Genomic DNA, 15,786 nt, shown 5'->3' with positions numbered 1-15,786 from the left:
CCAAGCCAAGCCACCATAGAAATGCCTATATTATCGGCTTCCCTGTTCTGCTTAGGAATGAAGCTGGCCATGTATGTTTTCTGGTACCTTTGCAGTGAGATTGAAGCAACCTTTTGGTTCTACAATCTTCTCCAGGACAAAGGATTTGATTCCTGCACTGCTGACATACTCGTACACCACCCCATGCTCCAGGTGGGTGTTATCCACAGTCAGGCTAATGAGAGGTGTTTCTTCACCAATGACCAGTGGAGAGCTGATGGTCTGTGGTGTCTGGGCTGGAACCAAAATAAGTCATTAGAGGTGTTTGGCAGCACACATGAATACAGGCATGCATACGGAAGAGAAATCTGTTGGGAGGTATTATTAAACGCAAAGACACAACCTTTGGCTCAAGGAGTCTCTGAACTACATACTGCTAGAGGCTGGGAGCATATTCTGAGGAAGACATTTGCTGCTGGCCACTACTGGAGACAGTGATAGAGGTTTAGACAATCCACGTGCTCCCATCCACATTCTGATTTTCTTCCATGTGTACATACACACATCCATGCACAGGACACTACTTCCAGTTCTGTTCAGCATTCAGACACACAGCCCCCAGCGGAAACTTTCAAAGGGAATTGAAGTATATTAATCTCAGGGTCTTGTTTGTAATGACCCTCTTCTGGAAGACTGCCACTTTTCTGTCCAATTTTGGGAAATGCTCCAGATGCATTTTCTGTGCAGCTATAAGACTGAGATGGCAGGGCAGGGGTGGGGTGACAAGATAACATTTTTTACACACAGCAATGCTATTGCCACCAGACAAGAGATTTAAGTTACAGTCAGACTGAGATTTGCCAGAGAATTGCTCACATGCCTCTACCAGGGCACTGCTCCAGCTGTTCCACTGTGGAGCTGCACTGTTTGACCATTAGATTACCAGGCTCACCAGACCTTAGATGGGATCCACACAGATGTGCATCTGTTCCTGGAGAAGTTGCCAATGGTATTCAGAGTCCATGCTCAGTCCTTTAGATTGAATCTGGCTTCAGTATTCTCCCCTAACATCCACTTTTCTGAATAAGCTCTCAACATGAAGGTAAAGCAGTGGGTTTTCTGAGTTACACTTTTCTGAGTTGGAGGAAATACACCCACACCTGTTGCTGACACAGTGGTAACATGCTCTGAAAACTTGCTCCAGATCAAAGTAATTTAAAATCTTAACCTTTAATCTTAAATCACAGAAAACATAGATTATTCTAGGTGGAGTTACTTGCAGACCTTCCCTCTCCAGCTGCTACTGCCCATAAATTCCTGGTTTGCAGGGGTTACCAAACAATTCTAAAAATGCTGAGCCTTTTCATTCCAGAAATTGGCTGTCTTGTAAAGATCAGAGAGTCACAGGGGTATGATTTCTATGTGTATTTCAATTTTTTCTTCTCCTGAAGAAACTGCAGCATAAGACTACTTCCTCTGGCAGACCTCATTCTATTACAAAGCTTTACTAAGACAAGAGATATTCTACAATAATAATGACCCTTTACCCTAGGTTTCCTTCCCCCATGAGAATCTTTACCTGATTCCTGTTGGCTATTTTGAAGTGGATCCAATTCTGCACCTCCTTCTAGTGAAGAGTCTTCTTTGCTGGAGTCAGGATGACTGCCATTCAGATATGCAGTGGATGCTGCTTGCTGAACCCTGTCCTCTTCAGCATCTTCATGTGTTCTGTACACCCACTGGTATAATCCCTTTCAAGAGATACAGGCTTCAGCTATGACCTCAGTAACAATGCCCAATCTCTATATGTTTGGACTACAAAGGTGAATTCCCCCAGCTTAGCTCTGAAGTTCAGAGAATATAAAATCTAGATCAATATCTGGGTGAATTTCTAGTTTTAGCAATAGCTAATAGTATTTAGTACTGTATGCAGTGTATGAATTGGCATACATACTATTTGTAGATGATTTGCAACTATAGGCAACCGTAATCAGCTCCCTCAGTTATACTAGGACCTTGGCATGGGAGTAAATAAGTCAAAAGAGATACGTATACGCTGTTTTTCTGAATTTTTAGTAAGCATAAAAGCACAGAAGGGGAGGACAGAAGAAGGGCAGGAATTAATGTGCTTCCTTTGAGGTTTTGTATTCATACCAGTGCTTCCTGTTGTCTGGTCCTATAGGCTGTAAAGTGCTCCATAACTTCCATATAATTTCCATGTGTTGCATTATTCCCATTAACTTTCAAAATACACTGCCCTGGATGAAGGCCTACAGCTGCAGCCTCAGAACCTGAAAATTCAACAGGAAAGGAGTTAGACAGTAAAGCCATCTGATTACAGAAGAGAAAATTGGAAAGTTTGCAAAGGGTTTCTGGTTAAGAAGAGTAAAAAGAGCTAGTTGAATGCTGTCATGCTTTTGCTAGCAAGTATATTCTGAGAGCTTTGTTGTATAAGGAGAACATCATGCATCTATCCTTCATATTTTCAGTAATGCTGGGAAAAACAGAGATCTCCTAGATGTAAACGCATTCATGCTAGAAATTGAAATTCCTGTGGGAAATCATTCGGCTCTTCTAGCCTTATGATTACATCAGCTGAGGTCTTGCTTAAATGTAAGCAGTTACATTTGTTTCACCTTGTTGCCCTTGAAAGATACAGAACACTTGCATTTTATGCAGTTTGCCATGGTCTAAGAAAAAGACTATGATGTACTTTAAAACTAGAGTTAAGTCTAGAGTGCAATAACCAGCTTCAGTGGCTTTATTCCAGATTCATATGAACAAGACTCAGACCCAAATTCAGCTCGTAGAAATTTACAGTCAAGGTGATTAACTTTTTTAAGTCACCATCATTTAAAATTCATACAGTTTTATTCCAAATGCACTTTGTCTTTTGCTAGGAAAATCCTGAAAAAAGAGAATCTTTCCAGCTGGCACTTCCAATTTGCACTCTTCAGACTGTTAAAAAGTGGCTATAGGTGCTGTTATGAAAGGGTGTAATAAATGTGTCTCCCTGAGAACATTGTTGCATTTGGGTGCTGCCTGCTGTCTGTATACTAACTGCACATATCTGGATATATGTATTTGTTTTGAAGGAAGGAAGTGGTACATGTCTGAAAGGTTGTATTTTCTCCATCTCCTGAAAATAAAGGTTAGAGCTGTGCTTTATTTGTAGCTCCGTTCACGTTTCAGTTATGAAAGTCATAAATATCTCTGTCAAACTGTGTTTTCTCCTTTTAAAAAGGCCAAAAAAAGCAGTTCACCTCTATCTTATGTTGGTAATTTATAGCAGTATAAGCCACTGTAAAGGGAGAAGTAGTCTTCTAGTCTTATATCATACTTTGTAATGCCCATTAAGAAACATGATCTGTCTACCAACCTGCTGATCCCATAGCACATTTGGAACTACGGCAATCCAAACCGTGGCTGGCCACAGGCAAAAATATTGAGGAAGCAACAGACAGCATTATACCTCAACTTCTTCTCAGCCACCTCAGTTTTAAATTTTTATTGCCTGTGGCTGTAAAGCTGTATCTTAGTAGTCTTAGAAGAAACAAGCTTAGGTTCACTAAGCAAGCGCATTTCTAGCTTGCAAGAGCTGAAGTGATAATGCTTTCTCAAGAGTCTTTCCACAGTACTGTGGATTGCAGTACCACCAAATTTCTTCTCCTGCAGAATTAAGTTATTCCTTGTTTTGTGTTGATGGGATTAGTGACCCAACACTCAGTTCATAATAACGATACCGTTTTCTTAGACTGTATTTAGATTATAAGCACTTTGAGGCAGGAACTATCTTGTTGTTCTATGATTTTATATATAAGTGCAATCCTTCTCTGTGACAGGGGTTCCTAGTCATTATGGTCATTAAAGTAAGTTGTCAGAACTTGTTTAGAACAAGTTTGACAATGAAACCTGCATCTGTCTTGATTGATTGAGAGAGATATATACACACACACCCCCTTTATATACACATGTATATATATATATATAGCTGTATTCCAAGCTTAACTGTACCACAACCTTTCTACTTACCTCTTCCTACTGCATGAACATACGGTGGTGCTGCTCCCCGTATCTGAAAGCAAAGTGCTTCAGGACAATCTGGGATTTTAATAATCCTGCAGGTAAATCAAGGAGAAGAGAAAGCAGCTTTTAAGTAGGCTGCCAGAGCTCTGGGCAGTTCTAACAGCATCTTTCCCTGGCATTCATAACCATGTTTTGGATTAAAGAACGCACCCACATAGTTTACAAATAAATAACAAATAAACAGACCTGAAGAAATCACCCACTCCATCTTCATTCTCCAAGGCAGATGGGAGATTCTCTCTGTTAATTAAAATTTGGCACTTCCAAATTTATTACACCTTTAAGTGAACAACACAGGACAGAAACCTTCTATGGTATTTGTATTCACTTCCATTTCTAGGCAAACTTCAGTGCATCTGTGCTGACTTACACCAGCTGAGGATCTTTTCCATTAAAAAAAAAAAAAAGACCAGACAAGACATTCTGGACTAGAATTCAGCATCAAGTGCTCATTGAGATGTTCAATTCTATGGCAAATTCTGGGATTACAGAATCTAATAATGCACAAGATATTAACAGGGCCAAGCCTCATTATAAGATACAGTAATGGACTGAAAAACTCTAAGGGCTGATATCGTTAGAGTCATCCAAAAATAAGCCAAGCTTTAATGGGGTAGAAATTGCTTTCCCTTGCACATATATTAGAGTCTGAGAAGCTTCACCTGAGGCAGAGTGACAGTCCTTGTGATTCAGTTCTGTTTGTGCACAAGGAAGCCAAAAGTTAACTGCAGTATAAAGAGAATAGATCCTAACCTGTTCTAGAAGCAAAAAGTTCATCACTAAAAATTACCTGTGACTCTTGTATCTTTCATTTATGTCATTTGTATTCCTATTGAACAGCTTCTGCATAGCAAAGTGTTTACATAGTTTTCACTACAAACTGTAGAAGAAATATTTAGTAAGTGATATTTCTTGATAATCTCTGTCTACCCATCTTGGCACTTACTCTTTTGATTTGGTGGCTACCAGAAGCCTAAGTGGCCTTCGTGAGCAGAAGGACTGGTTTAAGATGGTTTCCACTTCTGAAAACGGGCGTAGGAATATTAAGTCCTCATTGATGGAATATATTTTTCTTCCTGTCTGCAGGCCAGCAATCTGCAAATTAAACAAACACCACAGAAAACTTTGGGTCATTGGCAGCATCTCTGAAAGTTCAGGCTCCAAGGTTCAACTGTTCTCTACTTATGGACGTTCCTAAGATTACTGTCATATGGAACACTATTTATACAGTGTTGGTTCATCAAATAATTTGTCAGTCACCCTTAAAGTTGCCTGCATTTACAGAAAACAAAGAGATATCACCAGTATCTCTATGAATATGCCACTCCACAGATATATCTTACTTTGCAAGGGATGTATCTTTGTACTCTTCTGCTACAATTTTTTTAATAGGGGACTTTTAAAAACAAGACTATAAAAAAAAAAAAGGCAGGGGACACACACTAAAAAATAGGGGACTGTAATAGACTGGCTGCAATACCCAGTGAGATACAGAAGCGTGACTTGAAAAAAAAAAGTATACCTAGTCATGTAAGTAAATGTAACCTGTTTTTAAGTGGTGGTAAAAACCTGTCTCTGCTTTAATTGAAGTACTGGCTCTTCATCAGCCTAAAAAGCCACAAGATTTTCATTTTAATTCCTAGCTTTTGTGCCTAACTTTAGTTATTTGGCAATGGTCACACAGGAAGTCAGAGACAGATCCAATGACAGAATCGAGATCCCTTATTCTGCCCACCAGACAATAACACTAAATGTAGCTCTTGATCATCTATACCAGTTAAAATGTGACATAGCAGCACTTAGACTAGGTGTTAGGATATCAAGGAAATATAAAATTCCCTTTAACACAGTACAAAGAAAAAAAAAAATTACTAACCCTTCCCAGGTTAGAATTATGTCCTATCACTTCAAGGTCCAGCAATTGGGCTTTCTTCTAAATGTGACAAACCTTTTCCTATTCTACCTGGAATCCATTGACAAATTTCTTGACTTGGAAGAAGGAGGTCTAAACAGTACTACTCCCACATATGAAATTTGACCTGTTGCAAAAATGAATCTAGAAATGTAGGACTGGAAAACCCTGCTGACTATGTCTGTACAAGGCTTGGCTTTTCTTAAATATATTTTGTGTTCTGAAAGTCGGAGATCAGTTTACCTACAAAAACCTATTTTTTTTTTTCTCAAATCAAAGCTATTAAAAGGAAAAACTACAAAGTGCTCTCCTTGATTTAAATATCAAGCTCTCTGTGGTTGAAAACTTCCTCTTGTGTACCTGGAAATAACATTTTTCATCTTTCTTTTTTTGTAAATAATCTCTAAAATGGATAATGGGGATAAACAGCAATAGAGATTTTAACTTAAGATAGAATTTGACAAACTTTTGTTTATAATTCAATGGGAATTTTTCTGCCACTTGCATTTACTTCTACTGATGAGTTTATTATAAAGTAATAATTATTAGATAAATTTCTAAAGTCATTATGTTTTAGGCCTGACTTTCCAAAAGCAGTAGCTCATGCACTTAATGTAGGTGTAATTAGCTAAACCCTTTGCATACCTGCTATCATTCTACATGTGGATGACCTCTTTATATTCCTAACTTATTGCTTGTGCATACAGGACACCTATCTGCACACATAATCATAGCAAATCCATGAATGTATGAGGTACAAAGTTGCACATTAAACCCTACAAACTAGCAACTTTCAAATAAAAATCTGCTACTCTACTGGGATATAACTAACCAGGCTAAGGAAGATTAGACAGCATGTCTCTAAGAGTAAAGACCCTACCGAGTCATAGAGCTTCTGAATAACGGATGCTCCTTATGACAACTCAATGCAGTTGCCTGGATCTGGGCCACTGTTTTTTTCCCCAAACGCCAGCAGCTTGCTATTTGCCATTCATCTACATGGCCATTGGCCAACTGGCTGCTTGTTGAACACACTCTGTTCAAACACTGGACATCTGCTTGTCAGTTGGCTGTTCAGAGTAAGACAGCAACCACATCTCCAAAAGTATAATTTTTTTCACTGTTGCCTCCTTCTGATAGAGTATCATTCATAAACCAGCTCTATTATTAAAATCTGTGGGAATAGGCCCAGCTCCAATCAACCTGCAAGTGAGCTGGCTTAGAAAGAAACATAAGGTACAGACTGAGGAGGTATTGACTTCCTGAAGCCCCACGAACTTGGGATAGGTATGGAATGCGCTACAGTCCACATCAACCAACCACTGCTATGTGATTTTTTTGTGACCCTCCACCTAGGTGAGCCGAGCAAGTGTTAATAGTCACAGGCAGCTGCTGCCAGGAGCACAGCGGGGACAGTTCCAGCAGGTGAGAGTCCCAGGCTGAGAGCTGCTCATCATTCAGGATCAGGAGAGACAGTGCAAGAGTAGTGCCCACTACGGCACTATTTTATCTATGGGCCAAAACTGAGAAGCTGAACACTCATGTCAGGCAAAGAGTTCCCAAACTGCAGTTCAAGTACAGGAATTTGATGTTCCAGCAATTCTTTTCTTAACTTTTAAACACAGTTTGGGAACTGCTTCTGGCATAGACAAATCTAACAGCTCACAAAAGAGTTTCTAAAAAATCAAGAAGATAAGAGACACTAATAATAGAAAGAACAATGCTTGGCAACTCTGATTTTGAATAAAAACCCCAAAGACCCTTGTTGCACATGCATGAAGTTCAACGTTGTGTGCTGCCACAACCTGTGCATGACAATTTGTTCCAGGTATATTAGGAAAAAGAGCATCACAATCCCAAACTCAAACAGAATGCGTTAATCTTGAATAAATCCGTGCAAGTAATGGATTTGCGCCCACTTAATTAGTGAACCTGGGATCTTATACTGGCCTAAAGTCTGACAGTCCTAATGAATACAATGCACTGTGATGGGCACTGTGAAGCAAAGCTGCATGTCTTAATTTTTGTCCCTAAAGAGTGTGACAGCAGGCACAGGGTCTCAAATGGCCTACAGCTGCTGAGCCATGCAGAACTACATGCTGGATATCTTTCTAGTATCACAAAGCAATTAAAAAAGCCCAAATAAGTAATGCAGTGCATTACTGTTGGACCTCAGGTCTTTCCAGAATAAGCTGACAGCCTTCTAGTTCAGAGAGATGCAGATTTAGTTCTTTTCTGGAGCAATATTTTAAGATCAAGTTGAAAAGACAGGCTCATGGTCACAGATAGTTTGTCTTGGAAGACCAAGAAAAAGATTCCTTAGAAAACTGTGTGCTCCTGTTGTCTTAAAACACAACAGATTTGCAGGATATTCCACAGGCATCCAGCCAAAGAAAGGGCAGAAGGATTATCTGTCAGGCAATGGTTTACAGCAGAGGTTTAGATTAATAAAATTTTTGGCCATCCTATGTTGATTTTGAGCATGAGATAGAGCATAGGATTGGTTTCTTTGGTGACCATAAAACAAACGAGAATCGGGAATACTGAAATCATTTAGTTCTAATATTAAACTGCAGTTCAAAATTCCTTCCCTTTTGACATTCTCAACTTGCTAAAATCAGTCTGTCCACTTCAGCTATTTGCACTGGGTGAGTCATCCAGGAGTCATCTATAGCCTAAAGCAGTGACCAACAAATGAAAGTGGACATTAAAAAATTCTGTAATGGTTGTCCTGGACTTTTAATTAGAAGCACTGTCTGTGTTCTGCTACAATTTACTGTGAAACCCTGGACAAGTCATTTAGTCCTCTCTTATCTTCATAGGTGCTAAAAGGCACCTAAATATCTTTTAAAAAATAGACTTTCGGTCTGTCTGTGCCTTATTTCTGTAAATGGAGGATCACATTGTGTTATCCACTTAGGTGTTTTGTATGGATAAACAAATGATTATGAAATACTCAGATCCTATGACATTTGGACCATCTATGTGCCTCAAAGAAACAAAGCAAATATATTCTGTAGAGCTCTTAAAAAATACCAGGAAAAGAAATGAGTGCATGCTTTTTAAGGAAAAAGTACAAATCTAAAAATATAGCTTTCACTCAAATAAACCCATTTGTCATTTAACGTCTTTGCTATCCCAAAACAATGTTACTTTCCCTCCCTCCTCAAATTTAAGTTGCTAATGAACCTGAGGTACGGTATCATCACACAGAGATACTGCTCTTGTCCTATCACTTATCAAAAATATTCAGGAAGTCACCTAAAGAACCCAAATCACTTAGCAATTTACAGAAACAGTTTATTACCATAGGAATTGTAGAAGATACCTGATTTTCTAGTAGCTGCCTTTAAAATGAAACAGACTTTAAAAGGATGGTTTTGTACCTTTTCAAAGCACTGAAATACTCTTAGCTACCAAAACTAAAATATTTATGAATGTCAGGTCTTACCTCTGCAGAAGACCCTCGTCGAACTGACTTCACCACAATTGCTTTGTTTTTTTCTTCTATGTCAAATCCATAGTCATCCTCTTCTGGTAAAATCTTAAAAAGAGCACAAAGTAATGCTTCATGCATTTGGAGTTAGCTGAAAAGCTGGAGGATGGAGATGAGAAATCGGACTTTTCATTGCAAGCCATGACTGATATAGACTTGTATGTCTTCAGGCTGAAAGGGACTACTACTTGGTCATTTGGTCTCATCTCCTACATAACATAAGCCATAAAATTTAATCTAGTTATTTCTGCACTGAGCCCTTACTATACTAAAGCTGACTTTCCAGAGAGTTATCCAGTTATGATCTGCAGTCTTTAAGAAGTGAAGAATCTATTCCCGCCTTTAAGAGTTTTTTGCAATGGTTAATCAACTATTCTATTAGAAACTGCATTTGATTTTAACTTCTAGCCCTTCATTCTTCATTAGATCTTTCACTTTTAGATTATGGAATTCATCAATATTCAGTATCTTCCATTGGTGAATGTACTTACAGATCAAAGTGTAATCATTTATTTATTCTTTAAAATACATCCCACATATGCAATAATGAACAACCTATGAGTCCTCCATAGCTATCAGTTTCAGATAAATTGGGGATCTCAGGCCTATTTGTTAAAGACAACACTATACACTACATAAATCTACATCATAACAGTCAGTCTGCTGGCTAAAATTCTGGATGACCAGTGAGAGAACAATTCTGACATCTATAGGTCCTTCTTCTAGAAAGCAGGCACACAAGCTTTGTGGTAGGGAAAAAATACAATACTCATGTCATGCTCAGTTTCCACCTTTTATGGATGGCTGAAGACGTGGTAGTTGCCACTGCTGAGAATCTGCTCCCTCTTACTTGCACTGAGGTCACACAGACCTGCCTTATAAATATTTTTTAAAATCATATAAATTATGGCAAATATATGTTTCACTCATCCTTTTCTAGTGGTTTATTAACAATGAAAAAAAAAGCTTAACAACTCACTTCCCATTTAAAAAAAATACAGCAAGCCTACCCACTGGTAAATGGACAAGTGGAAATTCTACCAGATAAAAATCTTGCATTTGAGCAAACACTACACATTTGAGAACCATCTGATAAATTAGAACTGAGTTAAAAGGAAAAATAAAGCTATCTATAATCTAGCATGTCACTGGGGAAAAAAATTACTGAGAATTATTTCCTTGATTCTGATGATTCCTGGACTGTTTTAAAATACTGTTCTTTTACTATTGAAGTCAATGCCATCAGCTTATAAGCTTTGTCCTTTTACAGGAAATCACCTTAGAAAAAAAAATTAAAGAAATAGAATCATCCTTTCCTGCAGGGGCAATACAGCCATATTAAAATAATGCATGACATAATATATCTGCAGGGAAAAAAAATCTTCATCAGATAATGTTCAGATTAAATGATGGACAGGAAAGTAAAAAGACTGAAAGGTAAGTTTGCCATTCTTGGATATTTCTAACAAAATATTTTCAGAAGCAATGCTATTTATATTTATGCATCTTTAATAAAAGGACAGCTTAGAAAATCAGGTATATCACTGGTCAGACTTTTAGTGTTGCAAGCATAATGAGTTTCAGCCCAACACAATATCTACGTTTATCACTTCATGTTTGGGATTAAATAGAAAATTTCTGGGATAGCTCTCTCTTCCAATTCTCATTTTACATTTGAAGGGACTGTTCAGTTTCTTTTGTTGAATTTTGAAAGCGTATGTGAAAAAGATATTTAAAAATTTGGAGGCTTTGATTTGCTAAACTTAGAAGTCAGCAGCTACACAAACTGACATACCTCTTGGGTGCAGCTACCATTACTATGCATGAAGATCTTTTACATGCTATCATTTTTAATAACCTACCTTTCTCTGTTTGTTAGTACTGCAAAAATGTATTGTTTGAAAGCAAAGAACCAAAATACTTTTAAGAAATCCCAAGTGCATCAACATTAGGAACTTTAGCACCATGTTGTAAAGAAGAAATCTTACATCCTGTATACTGACACTCCTGTACTGGGAACACTCTTTTATGAAAAGGTAGACTATGGATAATATTCAATACGCAATACTTGGAGAAGGCTATGATTCATTCTTTATTACAAAGTAGTAATACCTTGCAATTCCACAGCTGAACACCATTCATCCCTAAGGAGTACAAAGCAATTAACTAACTTGCCATCTACAAGAATTATTTCTGTGCCTCTAAAATCCAATCAGTTTTTTGAACATAAGGCAGCAGCTGCTTAATTTTGAAAGACAACCACGTTAAAAAATGACACCATATGAGAAATAAGCATGTTTAATCAAAACCAGAGGGCAAATGTAGTCGGAACATGTTTAAACAGAATTCTGGCAGGGGGAGGTGGAGTGGGGAGATGAAAAGCTATGCAGAGAATGGTCTGTTACACCTGTACCATGCAGAAGCTGGTACTCTCAGCCTGAACTCTGGGGGACATCAGCAGCAGAAGAGGCAGCATAGGCAGATCAACCACCATTTCCTAAACTAGGGTCCAGGATGCGCATCCTTCTCTCTCAGCCTTCCCTACAGCTCTCCAGCATAAACTCTTCTCTGTTGGACACACTTGAACAGTCTGATTTGTTAAAACCTCTTAAGGAGCAGTGACTTATCAGATAATGTCAAGTCTGAATGCTTCACAAAACTGATGAGGTTTCGGTGGCCCTCAGCAGCATTCATTTGAAGAGAGCTATTTTCCTGCCACCTCATCTCCCAGGCTGTTCCAGTCTCCCCAGTCTTTCAGAAGACCACAGCTCTGGGGCATTAAAACAAAATTTGACAAGACAAAATTTCTTTCCAGTGAGGACCTCCAGATTCTAAGTCACCCCTACTGCTGTTATCTTTAAAGGTATGTTTTGCTACATTAGCAAAATAGGCTTAATACATACAAAATGACTCAAAGTTTCTTCTAGTTTGTGAGCTTTGAAATCGAGCATTGAAATTGAACTGTTCATTCTGAACAGTGAAAGATTTACAGCCTAAAGGATGTTTTTCACTTCAGAGTTCACTGTAATTTTTAGTATCCGAATCCACTCAAAGCCCTTATCTGGCCACATACACCTGGATGATGGATGCTTCTTGTTACTGACTTTCCAGCCTGTCTCCTTGGGAGATCAGAAACCCCTAGAGGATGGGCTCTATTAGTGGCTTTCTTCCCAGGGGTGTTTTAAATCAATGATTTGAATTCTCAAGCTACAATAGACTGTGGTACACTAGTGTAACCAAGAACAAAGGGAAATCTCTCTTTTGCTCCCCCTCTGCTGAAATTTTGCAGAGTTAGGTCATTTTATATTAGCACAACACACAAAAATAATTCTCCTGGAATGACTGAAGATGAAAGATTTTTATTAAGGACCAAGTATGGCTTTATTTGAGTAATACAAATTACTATTATTTATTCATGATTAGAGTAGGGGAAATGCGTTCTGTACTTTTATAAGAATTTTAAGGCAAATGCTATGTTTATTGGATTAGCTGGTTTAAAATGGAAAAGACAAACTCGAACAATAATACTATCTATTATCTAAAAACTTGATATCTGAAGTGCTGAATTATAAGGACACTTTCATTTTCAAAGCTGATTCTAGATGTAACAGCAGTAGCAAAGCCCTATGGATACATGAGATTTAGCATCCTAACTTTCAGATGGTAAACTGAGGCATGGAGTGACTTAAGGTCTTGATCAGGCCACACAGTGAGTTCATGTGAGAAGTTAAGTTAAAACCCGGGTAGCCCTGACTTCTGTGCTCAAACCATTGGCTTTCATTGAATACACTACAGTACTCAGGCCCCTGCATGAGTTAAATTCCAGGACATGCCACAGCCCTGGCTGTGAACTGCAGTGGGACATGGCAACTACTCTCTCCTGCAACTACTGCAACACAATACTGAGAATAAGGAATATGGGATACCCTGGAAGAATGTAGGAGATATCACATATCTGGAAAGTTGATGAGGTTTAGACTTACAGTCCAGATCTCCAATCCAGCATGACAGTTTTGAGAACGCTCCATCAAACGTACACAGGTATCATCTTTAGAAATCACTGGAAATACTCTTCTGAGATCAGGTAAGTGTTACACTAGATTCTTCTGGGGACTCAAGCATTGTGTGTGCATTACACCTCTTAGGCAACTTTGATGGAGGCCCATCTCTACAGGCAAGTATCCTTTGTCTGATATTCAGCTCCAAGCTACTGGCTTTAATTTGTGTTGTGGTTGGCTTGGGCTAACAAGTAGAGGTTCTGATCACAAGTTAACAGCACAGTGTAGTAACCAAGTCACAATGCTTGGACTCAATCCAAAATCCAAATTCTCTTCAACTATGCAAACAATGTTGTATATTTTTTCAGTTTGTCAAGATTTACGTCCTTCAACGAGAAATAATTGCACAAATAAATGAGTATTAAATTTTGTTTGAAGTGCATTTTTTCAGACTGAAAGCATTTCTTCCTTGGCATTTCTAATGATATATTTGCCAAAGTTTCTGTTTTCTGTTTTCAAGGTCAAGCTCTCCTGTGACAGAGCAAACTTAGATGAAGGGGGTAGGGGAAGCTGTCCATTAAACAGCTAGGATTTCATGGCAGTATAAAAGCATGTTTCAAAAGCCAGCGCTGAGGAAATTTCATTAAACTTCCTGTGGTGGGATTGGGGGATGGGAAGAATCAATGCCCTATCATGAGTGTGAAGAGACAAGTAGTGATGTTCCACAAACAGCAAAGCCTCAGGATTCCAGCTGCTCATAATTGCTAAACACAAAATACAATAGAAGTCAGGCACAAATTTTTTTGTGGATAAGTGTAATAATGCATTTACTGTACAGCTATTTGTGGGGTCTTCTTCATTAACAATCAGGGGACTGCTAATTTATTTGAGAAAATGAGGGCAACTCATAACTTCAGCACGACTACTACTCATTTGACAAAAACCTGTGCCCTCTAAGTAGCAGATTTCTTGCTCAGTATGTGCTGTTCATTTCAGATAGTTTACTTTTTGAGATGGGACTGTATTTTGACAGAGGCTGACTGATGCACTTCAGAACTACAATAATAGTAATATTAAAATTATTCCTGTTGCAAATATTTCAGTGACTGAATTATGGAGTGACTGGAAGGACCAATTAGGGATTACCATTAATCACTAGTAAATAGTCCATGTGCAAGGTTTGCTTGTTTTTTCTGTCTTTTAGTGAACACTAATAAATGATCATTACATTAACAGAAAACAGAATCAAAGAACTTGAAATCCCTCATTTCACAGCTAACATTATCGTTGAGTATTGGCATTTTAACACGAATACCTTGAACTGAGAGAAAAAAGTGTAAGAGACATACTACTCCATCTGTTTCCTCAAACTGTCTTGTCTTGATAAGGTGGAAAATTAAAAATACCTGAACAATGGCAGTTCCCACCAACTTATGAGTGCTTTGCAAATCACAATTAAAAAAAAAAAACAAACGAAACCACAAAGTGTATCACCTTTTAACTGCTTCCCTTTATCCAACAACTCTCCATGAGGATAATTATATCAACCTGACACTCCAGTCTCTGGCACTGGATGCACAGAGGAATAATTTTGAGGGACCATGGTGCTTTAAATATTACTTTTGGCCATTGAGACAAACACAGACTGGTCTCCTGGGAGACAAGACAACAGTGAGACAGTGAAGTCTGTGTGAACCATAGGACAAAATTTCCCATATAATGGACCTCTGGATCTTTTCCAGCAATTCTGCTTTTGTAATTTCTGTCCCAAGTTTTTATCCTGCTCCTGCATTCTGCCAGTGTTCAAAGGGAGAAAAAGATGGGCCTGGAGCCACTGGCAGTAAACAAGGATCTCAGAACGAAGAGTTTGCACCAATCTGACTACCAAATCCAAACAGCGTTAGAGTAATCCCAGTGCAGTAAGGACTGTGATGGCATTTAGTGAGGTGGGAATGTGGAGATAACAGTAATGCTGCAAAAGCATGAACATAAAGAACTGTACATTTGGGAAAATGGTTTCCATAAACAAAGTAAAGCTGATACTTGATCCAGTAATGCAGGGCATATTCATATCACTTAGACAATGATGTCCTGAAATATCTGTGTTCTTATCAGCCTTTTAACTTGCATCTGAATCTACCTCACATATAAGGGTGTTTAAACTGTATTTAAACTTGATGGCACACCTCTCCTAAGATAGTAGTGCCCATTACTTTCTCCTCCACCACACCAAAACTGTGGTGCCTGCTAAGACAACATCTATTCACAGGAAGAGAAAGGGGTTGGACTGTGAATTGCATGAAATGGTCATCTCT

The 15,786-nt window shown here is 38.4% G+C and overlaps 1 protein-coding gene across 1 annotated transcript in view; it reads right to left on the bottom strand.

Annotated features, from left to right (window-relative positions):
• The window catches only part of PREX1 (phosphatidylinositol-3,4,5-trisphosphate-dependent Rac exchange factor 1), a 173,321-nt gene that overhangs the window by 21,957 nt on the left and 135,578 nt on the right, over positions 1 to 15,786 (bottom strand). The window contains exons 18-23 of the mRNA XM_010569790.1: positions 9,429 to 9,521; positions 5,012 to 5,160; positions 4,012 to 4,097; positions 2,134 to 2,270; positions 1,559 to 1,730; positions 88 to 275 (exon numbers count right to left, since the gene is read on the bottom strand). Of these exons, the coding sequence (XP_010568092.1) occupies positions 88 to 275; positions 1,559 to 1,730; positions 2,134 to 2,270; positions 4,012 to 4,097; positions 5,012 to 5,160; positions 9,429 to 9,521 (825 nt within the window). The remainder of the gene's footprint in view (positions 1 to 87; positions 276 to 1,558; positions 1,731 to 2,133; positions 2,271 to 4,011; positions 4,098 to 5,011; positions 5,161 to 9,428; positions 9,522 to 15,786) is intronic.

The sequence above is a fragment of the Haliaeetus leucocephalus genome, unplaced genomic scaffold (genome assembly GCF_000737465.1).
Source record: "Haliaeetus leucocephalus isolate CR32 unplaced genomic scaffold, Haliaeetus_leucocephalus-4.0 Scaffold273, whole genome shotgun sequence".
Lineage (NCBI taxonomy): Eukaryota > Metazoa > Chordata > Aves > Accipitriformes > Accipitridae > Haliaeetus > Haliaeetus leucocephalus.
This window is presented reverse-complemented; position numbering and strand designations above follow the sequence as displayed.